Raw genomic sequence first — 16,941 nt, 5'->3', positions numbered from 1 at the left:
GCATTTTGTCCTCACATCTTTACAAGGAGAGGATGGATTTTGAGCTACCAGCTCTGACTGTGCTCGGGCTCCTTCCATCCCAATTTCTGGCATCACCAGACATGGGCTGAAGGGAGTAGACGAGATGACCACCCCCAGACCCCCACCTGAGGGTGGACACAGCTGGTTCGTGGCTGTGGGACACAGACCCTGGCTTGGAGGCAGAGCCAATGTGCTGTGGGCAGAGGGGGGAGAGGCAGAAAAGCACAGAGAGCAGTTTTCAGAGGAGGTTCTTATTGAAGGGCGAGGAATTGTCACCTTATAGCAGGGGAAGGGAGGTTCAGAGCAGTGACAGGGGTCTGCCACACGCACCAACGCCACCGTGAATTACACTTGACAGATTTCCAGCTGCAAAGAGCAGAGCCCAGAGGGGAGCACGTTTTAGTAGTTACAAGTCCTCAGAGCCTTTACGGCCATTGTCGGGGGGCAGCTTCAGCGCTGCCTGGCTCTGAGGTGGAAGAGGAGGGGAGCCTGCAGCAGGATGGGTTCGGGAGGACACAGGAGTGATCCCAAACAGCCCCCCCTCAGCCCACCCCGCTCCCTGACCGCTGCTGCCCGGGCGAGCAGCCTCACAAAGCCTTCTCATGGAGAAACGAGCGTGGGGATGCCTTCGGTGCCTACGCAGGCAGGATGGCCGAGCGCTAACCGTTTGCTTCCTCTAGTGCAGACGGGTGCTGGGGCTGATGGACAAAGGACGAGCAGCAGGGGAGGATGGCTGTGACACGGGGGAGCCAGCACTGCTGTCCCTGCTCCACAGCGTGGTGCGATTTTGACTAGGCTTCTACAACAACTCATCTACAAGATACATTCAGCAGCGGCGTTAAGTGCTGTGGTTGGAAGGTTTCTGCTTGCTTCCTTTCCTTCCCCTTCTTCCAGCAGCGGGGAAGGCCGACAGCTCCAGAGCACGCTCTGTCTTTACTTGGTGACCTGGTGGATGGCGTGAGCCAGGTAACCCACGTTGCCCGACGTAACGCCTGCCATGGAGATTCGGCCGTCCTTTGTCATGTAGATGGAGAACTCCTTGATCAGCCGCTCCACCTGGGATGAAAGAGCAGAGTTGAAAATTCAGCCCGACCTCTACTCTGGAAGATGTTCTTATCGAGAAAAACCTGTCCCTGGAGGCTCACCTGGCACCCACAGCCCACATCTTTCTGACAAGAACTGCAAAGAACACCTTGATACCAGGGGAATTGTGTTTACCTGCTCGGGCTTCAGCCCCGTGAAGCAGAACATGCCGATCTGGTCGGTGATGTGCTGCCAGTTGTGCGAGGATCCCTCCTTCTTGAGGTTGGACACCAGCTGAGTCCTCATGCCGATGATCCGGTCAGCCATGCCCTTCACCTCCACCAGCCTGAGAATTCAACCCAAGAGCTGCTCAGAGCAGAACTGCGATGCTCCAACGCCGCTCCCTATCCCCAGCTACCTGGGAAGCAACCCTCTCCACCTTGTACCCCAAAAACACGGGGTGTGCAACCCAAAGCAAAGCAAACCCCACAGAGCATGGACCTGTTGCCCCGGCTGGGCAGTTGCTTCTTTCTCCCAGCATCCAAAAGTGAAAAAAAAAATGTTATTTATTCCGTTAACTGTTGGACACTACAGAAGAGTGTCAGCATCTCTCACTGCTGAAAGCCACGGCAGAATTGGAGGCCTCACGGCAGCACTACCCAAACACAAATACACATCAAATAACACCTGGGGTGTGCAGGGGTCTCCCACAACGCAGACAGCCCCAGCTCCACAGCCATGCAGCGAGGAGACATCTCTGCCAGCTCCTGGATCTGGCCAAAGCAGCGCAGCCCCAGCAAGGCCCCGACACAGCCAGCCTTTGTCCCGCAGGGCCAGCTGCCACCAGGGACCCAGCACCCTGCAGGAGCAGCGCAGGCTGATGCCAGGAGGCTTGGGGCACGAGGGTTACATTCCTGAGCCTTTATTCCCAGGGGATTTAAGCTTCCACTTCCCCCACGTGAGGCTCAACGCTAGACTTGTAGCTACAATGAGTTAAATCAGTCTTTTGTGCTCCCAAGACAAGCAGCTCTGCTGACTTCAATCCTAGGGAAGCTCTGTCCCCTCCTCTAGAGGGTTTTCTGCCTCAGTAACACAAGGGAAACCCGCGTGTGTGAGCAGGGATTTCCCCAGAGGGCAGCAGCAGCTGGTGGTGCTGACTGTAACCCTGCAGCTATCAGCAGGGCAGGCAGCAAGCTCGGCTCCACGCCTCGCCTTGTGGGCACTGGCAGCTCCCTCTTACCACTCCTTCCGCAGCTCGGGGGTGTTGAGGATGATGGACGCGATGCGGGCTCCGTTCAGGGGCGGGTTGGAGTACATGGGACGGATGAGGATCTTCAGCTGCGACTCCACCCTCTTGGCTTCCTCTGCGTCGCTGCAGATCACCGTGAAGGCTCCCGCGCGCTCTCCTGAAACGGAGACAGCCCGGTCAGGTCCCAGCCTGTGGATATCCAGGGCTGGGGCAGGACTCCTCAGAACACCACGCTGATTTAGCACAGCCCTGCTTTCTAACGGGGTCCCTCAGCTCCCTCCTGCGCCCTGTTCAGTACCACAGGACAGCAGCTGGCACTGGGACAACGCCAGGCATCTCTAGAAAGTCACCAGCTGCTAATCCGGCCTGGAATTGTCCCCACACCACCCACCCAACTCACCGTACAGCCCCATGTTCTTGGCGTAGGACTGCGACAGCACGATGTTGATGCCCTGCTCGATGAAATGCCGCACGGCCCAGGCGTCCCGGTTGATGTCCCCGCTGGCAAAGCCCTGGTAGGCCATGTCGAAGTACACCAGGAGGTTCCGTTTCTGCCAGAGAAGTGACAGTGTCACCGAGCGGCCGGCTGGTGCTTGTGAGGAGACCCCAGGCACGTGAAAGAGGGAACCCAGAGTTGTGGTTTTCCCAGGAAGTGCGCAGCGTTCCCGGGACACCTCACTGCTCACCTTCACCGTGGCTGCCATCTCCTTCCACTGCTCCTGCCGGGGATCCACTCCGGTGGGGTTGTGAGCACAGGCGTGCAAGAGGATGATGCTCTTTTCCGGAATTTTCTAAGGATGATGGAACAGATAATGAGGGATTGGCAACATCCAGGCACTCTCCTCAGGTGGAGAGATGAGGCTTGCCCTGGATGTGCCCTGCAGGGCTCCCAGCCTCCACTCAGCACCTCACCCATTCCCCACCTCACCTCCCTGCTTCCAGCTGTGAAAGGCAACTCACAGAAATGTCGTCCATGGCCCCAGCGAAGTCGAGGCTGCAGGTTTTGGGGTCGTAGTAGCGGTAAGCCTGGAGCTGCAAGCCCGCATCGCGGAAGATGGGCGTGTGATTGCCCCAGGAGGGTTTGGGTAGGTACACGTCGCGGCTGGACTTGAAGAACCGTTGCTGAGCAAGAGAAAGAGAGAGCGTTCAACAGCCTGGATCCAGCTCCTGCCAAAAGATGTCTCTTCCTTCCCCAGCCGGCCAGGGACTCACCAAAAAATTGGCTCCAATTCGCAGAGATCCAGTCCCAGAAATACCCTGCACGGTGACATACTGCGAGGAGAGGAACACGAACAGGAGTCTGAGCAGACTGAGGAGCCTGGGGCTAACCAGCCAGCAGCTCCGAGGCACCAGCAGCCACGCCAGCCCTGCTTGGTGCCCACGTGCTACCCACCCCCTGCTCCCCAGCCCGCTCCTTACCCGGCCGCTCTTGAAAGCCTCGCTGTTTTCGCCCAGCGCCAGCTCTGCCGATGCCCGGGTGAAATCCGCCAGCCCCCCGATGGGCAAGTACTCCTTGTCCATCTTCTTAGAGGCTATCATGGCCTCTGCCTGGAAAGGAGGACGCACGGTCAGCACGGAAAGCATCCCCACGGAGAGGACGGAGGGCAGCTCACGGTCATTTCTCTTCACATTTGCTCGCTCAGAAGCAGCAAAGGCCGACAGGAGCTTCCCCTCCCCTAGGGCCCTTCAGAGCCAGAGGAGCAGCACATTTCTGGTGACACCCTGCTTTTACCATGGGACACGGTCCCCTGGCAGCCACCAGATCCCTCAGAGGAGAGCACCACTTCCAGCCCCGTACGAGCTAGCGCTGCTGCACACGGACACACATTTCTTTGCCCACACTGGAACTGTCCCGCAGGACGGGGAGACTTGGCTGTTATGGAGGAGCAGAGACACTCTACAGACAGAGACACCCCAAACCAGGTAGGGCAGCAAGCCCTTTGTGGTGCCTTGTCATGCTGGGAAGGTTACTGAACTAGATAAGATTCAAAAATAAATAAAGAAATCCAGGAAACCCAGCCAATTTTGAAGGCAGCCTGACTGTCAGCCAGCCTTTGTTGGTGGCTGCCTCCAGCCTTGCTGATCTCTGCTCCTCTCCGGCAGAGCTGGCACCAGAACCAGTCCAAGTTTTTGTTTGACACAGCGTCAGAGAAAAATACGGCCACGTGGACAACTGGAGTGATCTGGGAACCCTGTTTGTGCTCTCAGAGTAGCGGGACGGACGCTGGCAGTGTTCACACAGCACCAGAAGCTCCTCCCGACACCACTTGGGCTCCCTGGGCATGACCCAGCTGCGGTGCGGGCAAGGGACAGCTTCAAATCCCACACCAGCAGCCTATTTCTACCCGCAGAGCCCCCGAAGGCTCCATAATCCCCTCAAGGGCAGCGTCCGCATCCAGCTCCCGGGCTGGCGTTTTAGGCTGGCTTACGGAGAAGCTGGGACAAAGGCTCAGCACAATTTCTAAGGCTAATCCGGCGAGGGGACAGCGTCAGCTCTTTCCTCGGCCCAGAGAACATCGGTTTGCTGAAGGAACACCTTGAGCTGCGCTGTGCTGGGGGGCTCCTGGATGTCAGCAATAAATTAGACAGCCCTGGAAGGGGCCAGGACGAATATTCCTGGTTTTACCCCTTGCCACGCAACCACCCCGTGCCCCAGAAGCGCTGGCACTGCCCGCAGAGCTCCCTGCACAGCACCTGCAGCCCCCGGCTCACCTTGCGGACGCAGCTCAGCACGTAGGGCTTCCCGTTGTCGTCCCGGTACGCCCCCACGCCCAGGTTCATCTTCTTGGAGTTGGTGTCGCGCTTGAACGCTTCGGTCACCCCCAGGATAGGGTCGGGGGGACCCATCTCCACGTGGGACCACCATGAGCTGCGGGGGAAGAAGGAGCAGCTGAGGGTGAGGCTGGAGGACAGGGCACAACCCCCCTGTGTCACCCCCAAGCACGGCAGGGACATTTTTGGGGGCCCAAGCAGTGCAGCAAGAGCGACGTATTCGCATGGAGCACCTCACTGAGCTTCTCCTGAGATCCCAGAGAGGCTCTCGTGCATGAAGCCAACCTGCTGCTCCCACAGCACTGGCTTCCTAGCAGCTATTTCCCCTCCCGGCCCTACAAACCCTGCCTGGCTCTCACACGGGGCTGTTCTCCTGGCAATCAGGCAGGACACTTTCTCCTCACTGCGATGAGCTCCTCGCAGCCAAGCACGAGCCCTCCCTGCGTCAGCTCCCGCTGCCGGGCGTCCCGAAGGCAGCGAGCTCCTCGGGACGCCAAGGCCAGGCTATAAAAAGCAACTCCTTGGGCCCAGCCTCCCCCCGGCCCGCTCAGGCTGCTGAAAACAGCAAGCACAACTCACAAGTCCCCTCGTCTGGTTTAAAAACGGAAGTTTTTAGCCTCTCCAAACCCACGGAGGGGTAATTAGGACTCGTTAAGCACGGGATCAGCCTGGCAGGATGACTCAGTGGTGCCAGGACGCACCCCTAGCGGGACGCAGCACATCCCTGCGTGGTTTACCTGGCCTGTGCTTATTTCGGCCCCAAGGGCTGCCCACCCAGAGGCTCCCGGTGTTGGAGGCGTTCAGGTCCTGCACACCTCAGCAGGTCACAGCTGCCGCAAGCAGCGCTGATCCCGAGGGCATTTCCCTAAGCCCCAGGACTCCCGAGTTAAGCGCTTTTGTTCTGAGCCTTTCCATCAGCTTAGGGCCGCTTTAGGGCCTCTTTAGGGCCGATTTTCTCGTTCTCAGCCCGAGGGCTTTGGGGTGAAGGCAGCAGAACCGCTCCTCTGCTGCTCCCAGGGAGCTGGCAGGAGGAAACAGCCCGCCATGGGATGTCCAAACACACCCAGCAGGGATCAGCCAAAGCCTGCCCGAGGTGCTCGGGACTGGGGACTGACCAGGGACCTAAGCCCTCAAGCCCTACCACAGCCCTCGTTACCACCACGCGCCGTCCCTGTGCCGCATTCTAGTTTATTTCAGGCGATCCCAAGAGCGCTGCTCTCAGATAAAGGTCAGAGTTATAAACTGCCCAACCTCCCTGCCCACGCCGCGGGGCCGGAGAGGCGTTTTGGTGCCGAGCCCTGAGTGAAAAGCAGCTCAAGCTGCGGTTTCTCTGCTGGAGGTTTGCTCGGGGCAAGCCAGGAAAAGTTTTTCCGTCCACTTTTGGGCAGGAGTGAGTCAGCGCCGGGGCGTGGAGCGGGGCTGTTACCTTGCAGCCTCCCTGCTCTCTGCCAGGCCCTCCTCCACGTGCGATGGGGGGACAGAAAAGGCAGAAAACACAGCAGGAACCCCAAAAAGGAGCCTGCTAACAGCGTGTGTGGAACCCAGTGGTTGTGTATTGGAGCTCCCAGCAAACTTTCCTCCGGGCAGGCACTCACAGCTCCGCTGAAGGTTTCCTTTGCTCCTTTCCTTTATTCCCCACACCGGGAGCTGCTTTCAGAGCCTCTGCCAAAGCCCTGCAAGCCCCAGCAGAGTGCAAGGCCAAAGGCTCTGCGCCCGCGATGCCACAGCTACGGCAAATATTTACAGCAGGACGCCACCGGGACGCTCCTGCCAGCCCTGAAAGCCCCGGGTGGCTGCGGGGAGCCCTTGGTGGGCTCAGCCCCCTGAGTGCTGCCACCACGGTGTCCCCAGGTGATGCTCCGAGGGTCTGGCTGCACCCCGTGACCCCACATCCATCCCTCTGCTGCCTTCAGAGAGGGGAGCCCGGCGCAGAACAGCTCCTATGGGAACACCACGTGCCAGGCAGCAGCCCCCGGCCCCATCTCAAGGTTCATGGGATCCTTGGGCCCCCCTATCCTTGCTGCACACCCCCAGCCCCATTTCTTGGTGCACAGGACCCCACCCCCATCGTGTATGCTGTACTTGGGACCCCATTGCACGCCCCCAGCCCCGTGCCCTGGTGCAGAGGAACCCCCTGCCCACCCCGGTGCACAGACCTCTCCCACCCCATTGCGTGACCCCAACCCCACATCTCAGCGCACAGGGACCCCCAGCCCACTTCCTCAGCGGGCACCCCGAGTGCAAACCCATCCCACAGCGGGCAGCACCCCCCCGCCCCATATCCCCTGCCCCCATCCCACAGCGGGCAGCACTCCCCCTGCCCCACTGCAGCCCCCTGCCCTATATCTGTGTGCACAGAGCCCCCCTGCCCCATTCCTTGTCGGGCAGCACCCCCCTGACCCCAATAAAGACCCCAGCTCTGTGTCCCGGCGCACAGAGCTCCCCAGCCCCCCTGCACGCCCCCAGCCCTATTCCCCGGGGGGCAGCGCCCCCCGCCCCAATACCGCCCCCCGCCCCATATCCTGGTGCACAGGGCCCCATCCCACAGCAGGCAGCTCCCCCCCGCCCCCACACAGCCCCCCCCAGCCCCCTGCCCCATACCCGGCTCTCAGCCCCCCCCCGCCCCCACCCCATATCCCGGTGCCCCCCGCCCCCCCTGCGCTCCCCCCTCCCCGCCCCCTCCCCGCCCCCTCCCCTCGCCCTCCACGCGCCCCCTCAAGGGCAGCCGGGGGCCGCCGGGCCCGGCCGCAGCCAATCAGAGCGCGCGCCCCCCGACTCGCCCGGCCGGCCCAGCCAATGGGCGCGCTGTCTCCATGGCAACGCCGCTCCCGCCCCCCCCCCCACCGGCCTACGGGCCGCGCCGAGGGACATTTTTCCTCACCGCGAAGCCCCCCCTCCCCGCCCCCCCCATGAAGCCGCCCCCTCCCCACAAACGGCGGCGGCCGCGTCCCGGAGGCGGCGAAACGGCTCCGGTGCCGCCCCCCCGAGGCCTCCGGGCCTCACCTGGCGCGGGCGGCGGCGGCGAGGCGGGGGGCGGCGAGGAAGCGGCAGCTCTGCAGCAGCGCCATGGCGGCGGGCGGCGTGAGGGCGGCCGGCAGATACAGCTCCCCGCGGCAGCGCACTGCGCATGCGCAGCGCCTCACAGGAAAGGCCGCGCCCCTCTCAGTGGCCACGCCCACTCGCGGCTCCGCCCCGCCCACAGCGCCCCCTGGCGGCCCGGAGGGCCCCGTGCGGCAGCTCCCTGCGGGAGGCACTGGGGTGTACTGGGGGGTACTGGGGAGTACTGGGCTGTACTGGGCGGTGCTGCACCCTGCTGGGCTGTACTGGACAGTGCTGCACCCTGCTGGGCTGTACTGGTCTGTACTGGGGTGTACTGGGTTATACTGGGTTGTGCTGCACCCTGCTGGGCTGTACTGGGTTATACTGGGCTGTACTGGCCTAGACTGGGCTGTGCTGCACCACGTTGGCCTGCACTGGGCTATACTGGGATGCGCTGCACCCTGCTGGGCTGTACTGGGCTGGGCTGCACCGGGCTGTGCTGCACCCTGCTGGGCTGTACTGGGCTGTGATTCAACATACTGGGCTGTACGGGGCTGTGCTGCACCACACTGGCCTGCACTGGGCTATACTGGGATGCGCTGCACCCTGCTGGGCTGTACTGGACTATACTGGGCTGTGCTTCAACCTACTGGGCTGCACTGGGCTGTATTGCACCATACTGGGCTGCATTGCACCCTGCTGGGCTTCACTGGGCTATACTGGGCTGTACAGGACTGCACTACACCGTACTGGTTGGTACTGGGCTATACTGTGCTGCACTACACTACACTGGGCTATACTTGTGCTATACTGGGCTGTACTGCACCGTACTGAGCTGTACTGGGATATTCTGGGCTGTAAAGGACTGTACTGGTTTATACTGGGCTGTACAAGACTGCACTGCACCATACTGGGCTGCACTGGGCCATACTGGGCTGTGGTTATGTTATACTGGGCCTTACAGGGCTGCACCACACCGCACGGGGCTGCAGAGGGCAGCAGTGGGACACACTGGGCTGTACAGGACTGCACTGGGCCATACTGGGCTGTGCTGGGTTATGGGGGTCTGTACTGCCCCATACAGCCTGTACCGGGCCATACAGGACTGCACTGGGCTGCATTTATGTCATACTGGGACATACAGGTACAGGACCGCAGGGCGCCATACTGGGCAATACTGGCCTTATACTGGGCCTTACTGGTTTGTGCTGCACCATACTGGGCTGTAGTGGTTGTACTGGGCTATATATGACTGCCCTGCACCATAGTGGGCCGTACAGGGACATACGGGGCTGTGCAGTCGCCCAGTGCGCCACTGGGGGTATACTGGGCCATACTGGGCTCTCTAGGGCCATACAGGACTGCCCTGTGCCATACTGGGCTGTACTGGGCCATACTGGCTGCCCCCTGCCCACCAAGCCCAGACCCCCTTGGCGTCCCCTACATCCACAGCCCAATGGGGCTGAAACCTGGTCCTGCCACCCCATTTCCCACAAAAAAAAAAAAAAAAAAAGCATTTTAGGGAAAAAAAGAAGAAAAAAAATCCAGCCACGAATGAATTTTGCGATCAGTTTTTTTTTTTTTCCATTTTTTTTTATTTTTTTTTTGCTCTAAACCTATTGTTTTTGCCCTGGCGAGGCGGCCCAGCTGAGCCCCCGTGGTGCCGCGGCCCCCTCCCAGCTTTGTTTGCGAGCTCGTCTTTGGTAACCGAGAAAAAAAATATAAATAAATAAAATAAATAAAAATAAATAAAATAAATAAATAAATAAATAAAATCAACTTGAGAAGAGACCGGAACCCAAAATCATCCCCCCCTCCGAGAAATAAACAAAACAACCTAAAAGCAACCGGGTGGACGGGATGAAAAGCGAAATAAATTAAAAAATAAATAACTAGATGTTTATGCCTGATTTTAACGGGGGAAACGAAGCCGGGGCACGGGGAGGAGGAGGAGGAGGAGGGAGCCTAGACGGGGGGCTCGCTGCAGAGCACGATCTCCAGCTCCTTGCGGTACAGCCGGCCGCCGTCCGACAGGTTCATGATGCTGCGGCGGTAGTTGGTGAGCTGCTGGATGCTCATCTCCTGCGGGGGGAGAGCGGCTCGGCGCGCACCCTTGGGTGCTGGGGCCCCCCCGTTCCCTCCGTCGAGGAGCTGCTGTCACCTCCTGCCCTCTCGGGGTAGGATCCGTGGGGATGGGGACACGCGGGGTACCCCCAGGCATGAGGGACCCCCCCCGAGGGAGGTGTTCGTCCCCCAGGGCTCCGTCCCCCCCCGCCGGTCCCCGTTTACCTTCTTGTTCTTCTCGTAGAGGTCCTTCAGCAGCGCGTCCAGCTCGTGCTCGTCGATGAAGCCGCTCCCGTCCTGCCGGGGGGACGTGAGCAGGACACCAGCCCGGGACCATGCCGCGGCCCCAAATCTCCCACCCCGTGGAGGAATCGGGACATCTCCCCGAGGAGACCCCCCCCGGGGCCGCCACCTCCACCACAACCTCCCCAAAGCGTCCCCCAAGCCCTGCGGGGTGGGAACAGCGTGGTGCCGAGCTGCTCCATCCCCACGTCCCCCTCTTTGTCCCCATGTCCCCCACTTTGTCCCCACATCCCCGTCTCCTTACCTTGTCATAAAACGCGAAGATGGCGTTGAATTCCTCCGAGGAGAGCTTCATCCCCTGGGCAGCGAGAGACACGGAGGCATGAAGGGGAGCACAGAGGCACATCGCAAACATAGGGTCAGAATTATATATAAATATAAATAAATATATATATATTTTTTTTCTTTTTACCTGAAACTTAAGAAGGAAGTTCTCTTGCACTGGCAGAAGCCTGAAAAGCAAGGGGTGGGTGGAAAATTGTGAGCCAGGCTTCCCCAAAACACCGCGGCGGAGCAGGCACCACCGCGGTGGCCGAAGTGGTGGCGGTGGGTGCAGAGCCCCCGCTCGCAGCCCGCCCAATCCCTTCAGTGAGCAGGGAGCCCAATTTGGCCAAAATCACTATTTTTCCCCCCTTCTTTTGTTTTCCAAGGTCAGTTTTGGGCTGAATCCATCCCTGAGTCATGGGCAGGGTCGGGGCTTGGAGGGACAGGAGCGCGGCGTGGTGTGGGACGGTGGCACAGAGGGCACCAGGTGCCTGACATCACCCTTCCAGAACGCAGATTTGGGGCTTTCTTCCTTAAAAACCACCATCAGTGAGGCCAAGTGGGTCCTCACAGTCCCGCCCTGACCCTTCTCCTTCTCAGGAGGACGCCGTGGGGTGGAGGAGAGCCAGAGCCACCTCCCCCCAGGCATCTTTGGGGCTTCGTGTCCCTCCCCACCGCCCCGTGGCCTTACCGGGACATCTCGGAGAGCCCCAGCTTCCCGTCCCCGTTCATGTCGAACATCCGCAGCTGCAGGACACAAGCGGCCCCCGGTCACCCCCTGCTGCCCCAGCGCCCCACCGGGAGGGCAGCGATGGCTCCGGGCTCCCCCCCACCCCCTGTAGGGCCGGGCTGGGGGTGTCCCCCCTGGCTCCGGCTGCCACCTACGATGGTCTGCGTGTACTCCTGCAGCTTGGGCTCGTCGTACGGCCGGTTTGCTTTCTTCAACAGGTCAGACAAGAAGCCCTGTGGGGATAGGGGCCACGCCGTCCCGCTGGTTGTCACCCCCCAGTGACAACGGGGACGTCCCCGCGCCCGCCCGCCCCGCTCGCAGCCCACCTTGAGCTCGTTGGCCTCGATGTAGCCGCTGCGGTCCGTGTCGTACCGTCTCCACGCCTGGGAAGGAGCCGCCGTGAGCCCCGGCGGGTGGCCCCGCACGGATCCTTACCCCAAGGGACACCCCAGCGGGGATGGGGACCCCGATCCCACCAGCGACCACCCCGCGTGCTGGGTCACCCACGGGGCAGGCGGCTTCTTGAGCCGTGGCTTTGTGCCGGGGTTGAGGCGCCCTTGTCCTTGCTGCGGCTCGCCAAGCAGGTAATTAATATTTAATTACCTCCCCCAATTAAACGGAGCTCTCTGCTCTGCTTTCAGGTGTCGATGCTGGGGTCGATTTTACTCCCAAAATTGCTCGGGGATGATTTATCCACCAGGCTGCTTTCTGGGGCCGGTTTTACCCCAAAAAGCAGAGGTTTGGGGCTGCTCCTGAAGATCTCCTCTCCCCACAGCGCCGAGTACCAGCGCGAGGTGCTGGGCTGCCCCAAAGTCCCCCGAATCCGGGTGGATTTGGGTGGCAGTGCCACTTGTTCTGGCAGAGGATTTGGGCACCGCAGCGCCGGGGAAGGTCCCCACACATCCTGCCCCGCTCACCTCCATGAACTCCGCGCTGGAGCCCACGTGCTGGCGGAAACACAGCAGGAAATTCTCCTCCGTGGGCAGGATCTGGGCCAGCTGTGGGGACCGTGGGTGTCAGGGGGGCTCCAGGAGCTCAGGGTGCCCTGCTCGCAGCCCTGACCCAGCTTTGCCGAGCCCGGCTGCAGTGCTGGTCCCGCAGCCCCGTCCTCCTCCTCCTCCTCCTCCTGCCTCGCTCACCTCGGCCATCTCGATTTTGCCGTCCGCGTTTTTGTCGTATTTGTGCATGAACTCCTTCATCTTGTCGCCCAGCTTGTCCTTCCGGGAGTCCTGCCGGCAGCGAGACGGGTCAGGAGCATTTTCCCTGCCTCGCTGTCACCACCCCGAGCTGTTCTTCCCATCCCATCCCATCCCATCCCATCCCATCCCATCCCATCCCATCCCTCCAGGACACGCAGCCCAGTGGGTATGACATCAAATGGCCCAAGTGACAGGGCCACCAGCGTCCCGACACACCCAGACTCAGCTTCCCATGCAGACCCGTGCCTCAGTTTCCCCCCCGTGCATTCAGGAAGCCCTGCAGCTCCCCCTGATGTTTTGAATTAGGGTTTTTCTTCACGGCACGCTGCCACCAACCCAGCGGTGACCCAGGGGGGGTCCCCACCCGCGGGACCACGCCGTGCCCCAGCGAGGTGCAGCTGCCAGCAGCCCAAAATCTGGGGCAGGAGGGATGCGGGGAAGGAGGGAGCAAAGCCAGGAGAGCCCCTTACCACCCCGGCCCCTTTCCGAGCGCTTTCCAGCTCCTGGAAGAAGTTTTCCAGCTCTTTCCCTTCGATGTAGCCATTTCCTGGGGAGGAAATTAGGAAAAAAAAAAAAAAAGGGAGCTAAACCCCTCGGGTGTTTTCCAGGGCAGGGATGTCCCTGGTGGATGTTTAATTAAACCTCTTGGTCCTGCTTGAGCATCCTCCAGCCAGGGCTTTCGGGAAACGGTGCAGCCCCGGGGTGGGACAGAGGTGGCCGAGGGCTGGGCGAGCATCCATAGCGTGTCCTCCCCCAAAATCCCCCAAATCCCCCAATCCTTCCCCATTCCAGCCTCGGAGGCCACTCAGGGCTCGGACCATCGGTGCCGGGGGACCCCATGGAGCGGCTCCACCACGGCTCCTGCAGCCGGGCGGGGGTCCCACCGGGACGAGGGGGTGGGCACCAGCCCGGCGGGGGATTTTGGGCTCCTTCTGCCTCCGTCACCCTCTGCTGGGCTCCGTCACCCAGCCAAGGTCACGGCCCCGGCGTCCCCTTCCCAGCAGGGACCTCCTCGCCCTGGAGCTTCACCGGGGACGGGCACCAGCCCCTCGCTGCGCCTCTCCTGCTGCCCCCCGGCTGGTTTTGTCCTCCCCATGGGGACGCCCACCTTTGGGTGCCCACGTCCCCGTGCCACCGCCACCGGGCACCCCTGGGTCCCGTGGAGTGGGGCCGGCACCAGGAGCCCCGGGAGGGGGCAGCTGCAGCAGCTGGAACGAACCGCGGGGCACCCGGAGCTGCTCGCCCTTTTTATTATTTTCGGCATTATTTTTGCTTCTTCTCTACACTTTTTTTTTCTTTTTTTGCCCCCTCCCCTTCTTTTGCCATTTTTTTTTTTTGCCAATTTGATTTGCTCTTTTTTTTTTTTTTGGCCACTCTGATATACCTTTTTCTTGCCAGTTCGTTTTGCCAGTTTGCTTTACCCTATTTTTTTTGCCCTTTTGCAAATTCGTTTTGCCCTCTCACCAGTTTGTTTTAGCCTTTTTTTAATCAGTTTGTTTTGCCCTTTCTCCCCCTTTTTTTTCCCCAACTTATTTTGCCTTTTTTTCTTGCCATTTTTTTTTTCCGTTTCCTTTGCCAATTTGTTTTACCTTTTTTTCCCCAATTTGTTTTATGCTTTCTCCCCCCCTTTTTTTTGCCAATTTGTTTTACATTTTTTTTCCAATTTGTTTTGCCTTTTACCCCCCCTTTTTTGAATTTGTTTCATTTATTTACTTATTCCTAATTTGCTTTGTCCTTTTTTGACATTTTTTGCCCTTCTCTCTCTTTTTTTTTTTTTTTGCCAGTTTGCTTTACCTTTTTCTTGCCTTTTTGCCAATTTGCTTTACCTTTTTTCCCTTTTTCTTCCCAATTTGCTTTACCTTTTTTCCTTTTTGCCAATTTTCTTTACCATTTTTTACCAAGTTGCTTTGCCTTTTTCCCTTTTTTTTTTTTTTTTTTTGGCCAAGTTGCGTTGCCTCCCCCCCCCTTTTCTTCCCAATTTGCTTTACCTTTTTTCCCCTTTTACTTCCCGATTTGATTTACCTTTTTTCCCCTTTTCTTCCCAATTTGCTTTACCTGTTTTTCCCTTTTTCTTCCCAATTTGCTCTACCTTTTTTCTTTTTTTTGCCAATTTGTTTTACCATTTTTTACCAAGATCCTTTGCCTTCCCCCCACCCTTTTTTTTTTTTTGTTTTGCCTTTTTCCCTCTTTTTTTCCCAATTTATTTTTCCTTTTTTTTTTTTTTTTTTTTTTTTTTTTGTTTTTTTTTCCTCGCAACTCATCGCACTGATTCTTTTCTCCCCCCTCTTTCTCGCATTCCCCTTCTCCTCCCTAGCATCATCATCATCAGGACACGGAGCATCCCACCCCATCCCACCCCATCCCACCCCAGGGACCCCCCCCCACCCTTTTTCCCCCCTCCCTGACCGTCGGTGTCGAAGTGCCTCCAGACGTCGAGGAACTGGGACGCGCTCAGCTCGGCCAGGTGCAGGTGCGGGGCGCGTTGCGGGGCCGCCCCCCCGTGCGGGACCGGGGCCGGGACCGGGGCCGCCGCCGCCTCCCTGCCGGCCATGCTCCGCCGCTGCCGCCGCCGCCGCCGCCTCCCCCTTTTATACCGGGACCGGCCCCGAGCCGCCGCCAGGGGGAGCCGGGGCACGGGGCGGGGGCGAGCGGGGGTGGGGGAGATGGGGGGACACGGGGCTGGGCTCGGCCCGAGGGGGTCTTGTGCTCCACGCCCTGTCCTGAGCCGCTTGTGCCCGTCCTGCATCACCTGCCCCTGTCCTGGGTCGCCTGGCCTTGTGGTGTGCCTCCTGTCCTTGTTCTAGGTCACTTGTCCCCATCCTGTGTCACCTACCCCCTCCCCGTGTCACTTGTCCCCATCCTGTGCCACCTGCCCTTGTCCTGTGTCACCTGCCCCTGTCCTGTGTCACTTGTCCCCATCCTGCATCACCTGCCCCTGCCCCATGTCACCTGCCCCTGCCCAATATCATCTACCCCTGTCCTGTGCCACCTGCCCCATGTCACCTGTCCTTGTCCTGTGCCTCCTGCCCCTGTCCTATGTCACTTGTCCCCGTCCTGTGCCACCTGCCCCCATCCTGTATCACCTGCCCCTGCCCTATGCCACTTGCCCCTGTCTTGTGTCACCTCTCCTTGTCCTGTGCCACCTGCCCTGCCTCATATCATCTACCCCTGTCCCATGTCACCTGCCCCTGCCCAGTATCAGCTAACCCTGTCCTGGGCCACTTGCCCCTGCCCCATGTCACCTGCCCTTGTCCTATGTCACCTGCCCCATGTCTCCTAACCCTGCCCTGTCACTTACCCCTGCCCATGCCACCTACCCTTGGCCAATGCCACCTCCCCCTGTCCTATGTCACCTGCCCCTGCCCCACATCACCTCCCCATCCTCACACCTCCCTCTGCCCTGTCCCCAACTCCTCCCCATCACTCTGTCCCTTCCTCCCTGCCCCACCAGCCCCTGCCTGTGTCACCCAGCCATACCTGTCCCCACATCCCTGCCCCATGTCCCAGTGCCACGTCACCAACAGGCGAGGGACAATGCCAGCAGCCAAGTGCCACCTGCGCCACCCCCAGACACAAAACCTGCCCCTTTTGGAGGAAGAATTGAGGAGTTTTAACCAAGAGCAATCAGTTTTATCCCACAAAATCCCCCCGTGGGGACGTGCAGGATGTGGCCCCCGGACTTTGCCTGCCCTGCTTGGGGGGTTTGGGGTGAGGGGGGAGCACTCCCCGCTCCTTGTCCCCAGGTCCCCGGGTGGCAGGGACACTCCCCATGCCAGGCAGCATCCCCTGGCTTCTGTCACCGCTGGCCGGTGGGGAGCTGTTGTCATGGCTACGGGGGGGAAATGATAATTCACATCCTGAAGGCTCGGCCGATGATGGACGTGCTTAATTAATGACAAGGATGGACGTGCTTAATTAATGAGAAGGATGCAGGGCAGTGCAGGCAGGCACTGGGCAGGGGCTTTGCGTCCCATGGGTGACAAAAGGATGAGCAGGGGGGCGAGGGGCTCCCCCAGGGGGCCGAGGCTTTTGGGATTGGGTTTGGGGACTCAGTGCGATGAATACATCCCCGAGCCCTGTGGTGCAGGGGCAAGATGCAGGCACAGGAGGGGAGATGCTGTAGCAGCATCCATCAGGATGGATCCATAGCAGGATGCTGAGAGCAGCCTCAGAGTGGGCACAGAGGCCCCAACAGGTGCTTTTGGTATTCATTTTACAGTTTCTGCATCCCCAAAAAGCATCCTTTTCCTTTTGGATCATGATTTCTCTCTCTAACC

General features: G+C 59.8%; 2 protein-coding genes across 3 annotated transcripts; both read right to left on the bottom strand.

Moving 5' to 3' along the window:
• Window positions 1-253: 253 nt before the first annotated feature.
• Window positions 254-8,189, bottom strand: GOT2 (glutamic-oxaloacetic transaminase 2). 2 transcript variants are annotated; one of them, XM_082770347.1, is made up of 10 exons: window positions 8,069-8,189; window positions 5,006-5,162; window positions 3,713-3,841; window positions 3,506-3,565; window positions 3,254-3,415; window positions 2,980-3,084; window positions 2,694-2,844; window positions 2,285-2,450; window positions 1,240-1,390; window positions 254-1,077 (listed from the first exon to the last, which is right to left on the bottom strand). In XM_082770347.1, exons 1-10 carry the CDS (start codon window positions 8,131-8,133, stop codon window positions 955-957), a joined length of 1,269 nt encoding a protein of 422 aa, XP_082626473.1. In that variant the 5' UTR covers window positions 8,134-8,189; the 3' UTR covers window positions 254-954. The 2 variants fall into 2 exon arrangements, with proteins under 2 accessions (XP_082626473.1, XP_082626474.1); XM_082770348.1 differs by lacking the exon at window positions 8,069-8,189 and adding an exon at window positions 5,803-5,975.
• A 1,125-nt stretch (window positions 8,190-9,314) lies between these two features.
• Window positions 9,315-15,215, bottom strand: CALB2 (calbindin 2; the record flags this gene model as incomplete). The annotated part of the gene is made up of 11 exons (XM_082770198.1): window positions 9,315-10,186; window positions 10,394-10,465; window positions 10,716-10,769; window positions 10,884-10,923; window positions 11,427-11,482; window positions 11,621-11,698; window positions 11,792-11,848; window positions 12,383-12,463; window positions 12,605-12,694; window positions 13,135-13,211; window positions 15,071-15,215. The coding sequence occupies 11 exons, from the start codon at window positions 15,213-15,215 to the stop codon at window positions 10,070-10,072; spliced, it is 867 nt and encodes a 288-aa protein (XP_082626324.1). The 3' UTR covers window positions 9,315-10,069.
• Between the last annotated feature and the right edge of the window lie 1,726 nt (window positions 15,216-16,941).

Source organism: Aythya marila (assembly GCF_965140915.1).
Source record: "Aythya marila genome assembly, chromosome: 12".
Taxonomy (NCBI): Eukaryota; Metazoa; Chordata; class Aves; order Anseriformes; family Anatidae; genus Aythya; species Aythya marila.
Note: the sequence above shows the minus strand (reverse complement) of the source record. Positions and strands in the feature narration are given on the sequence as shown.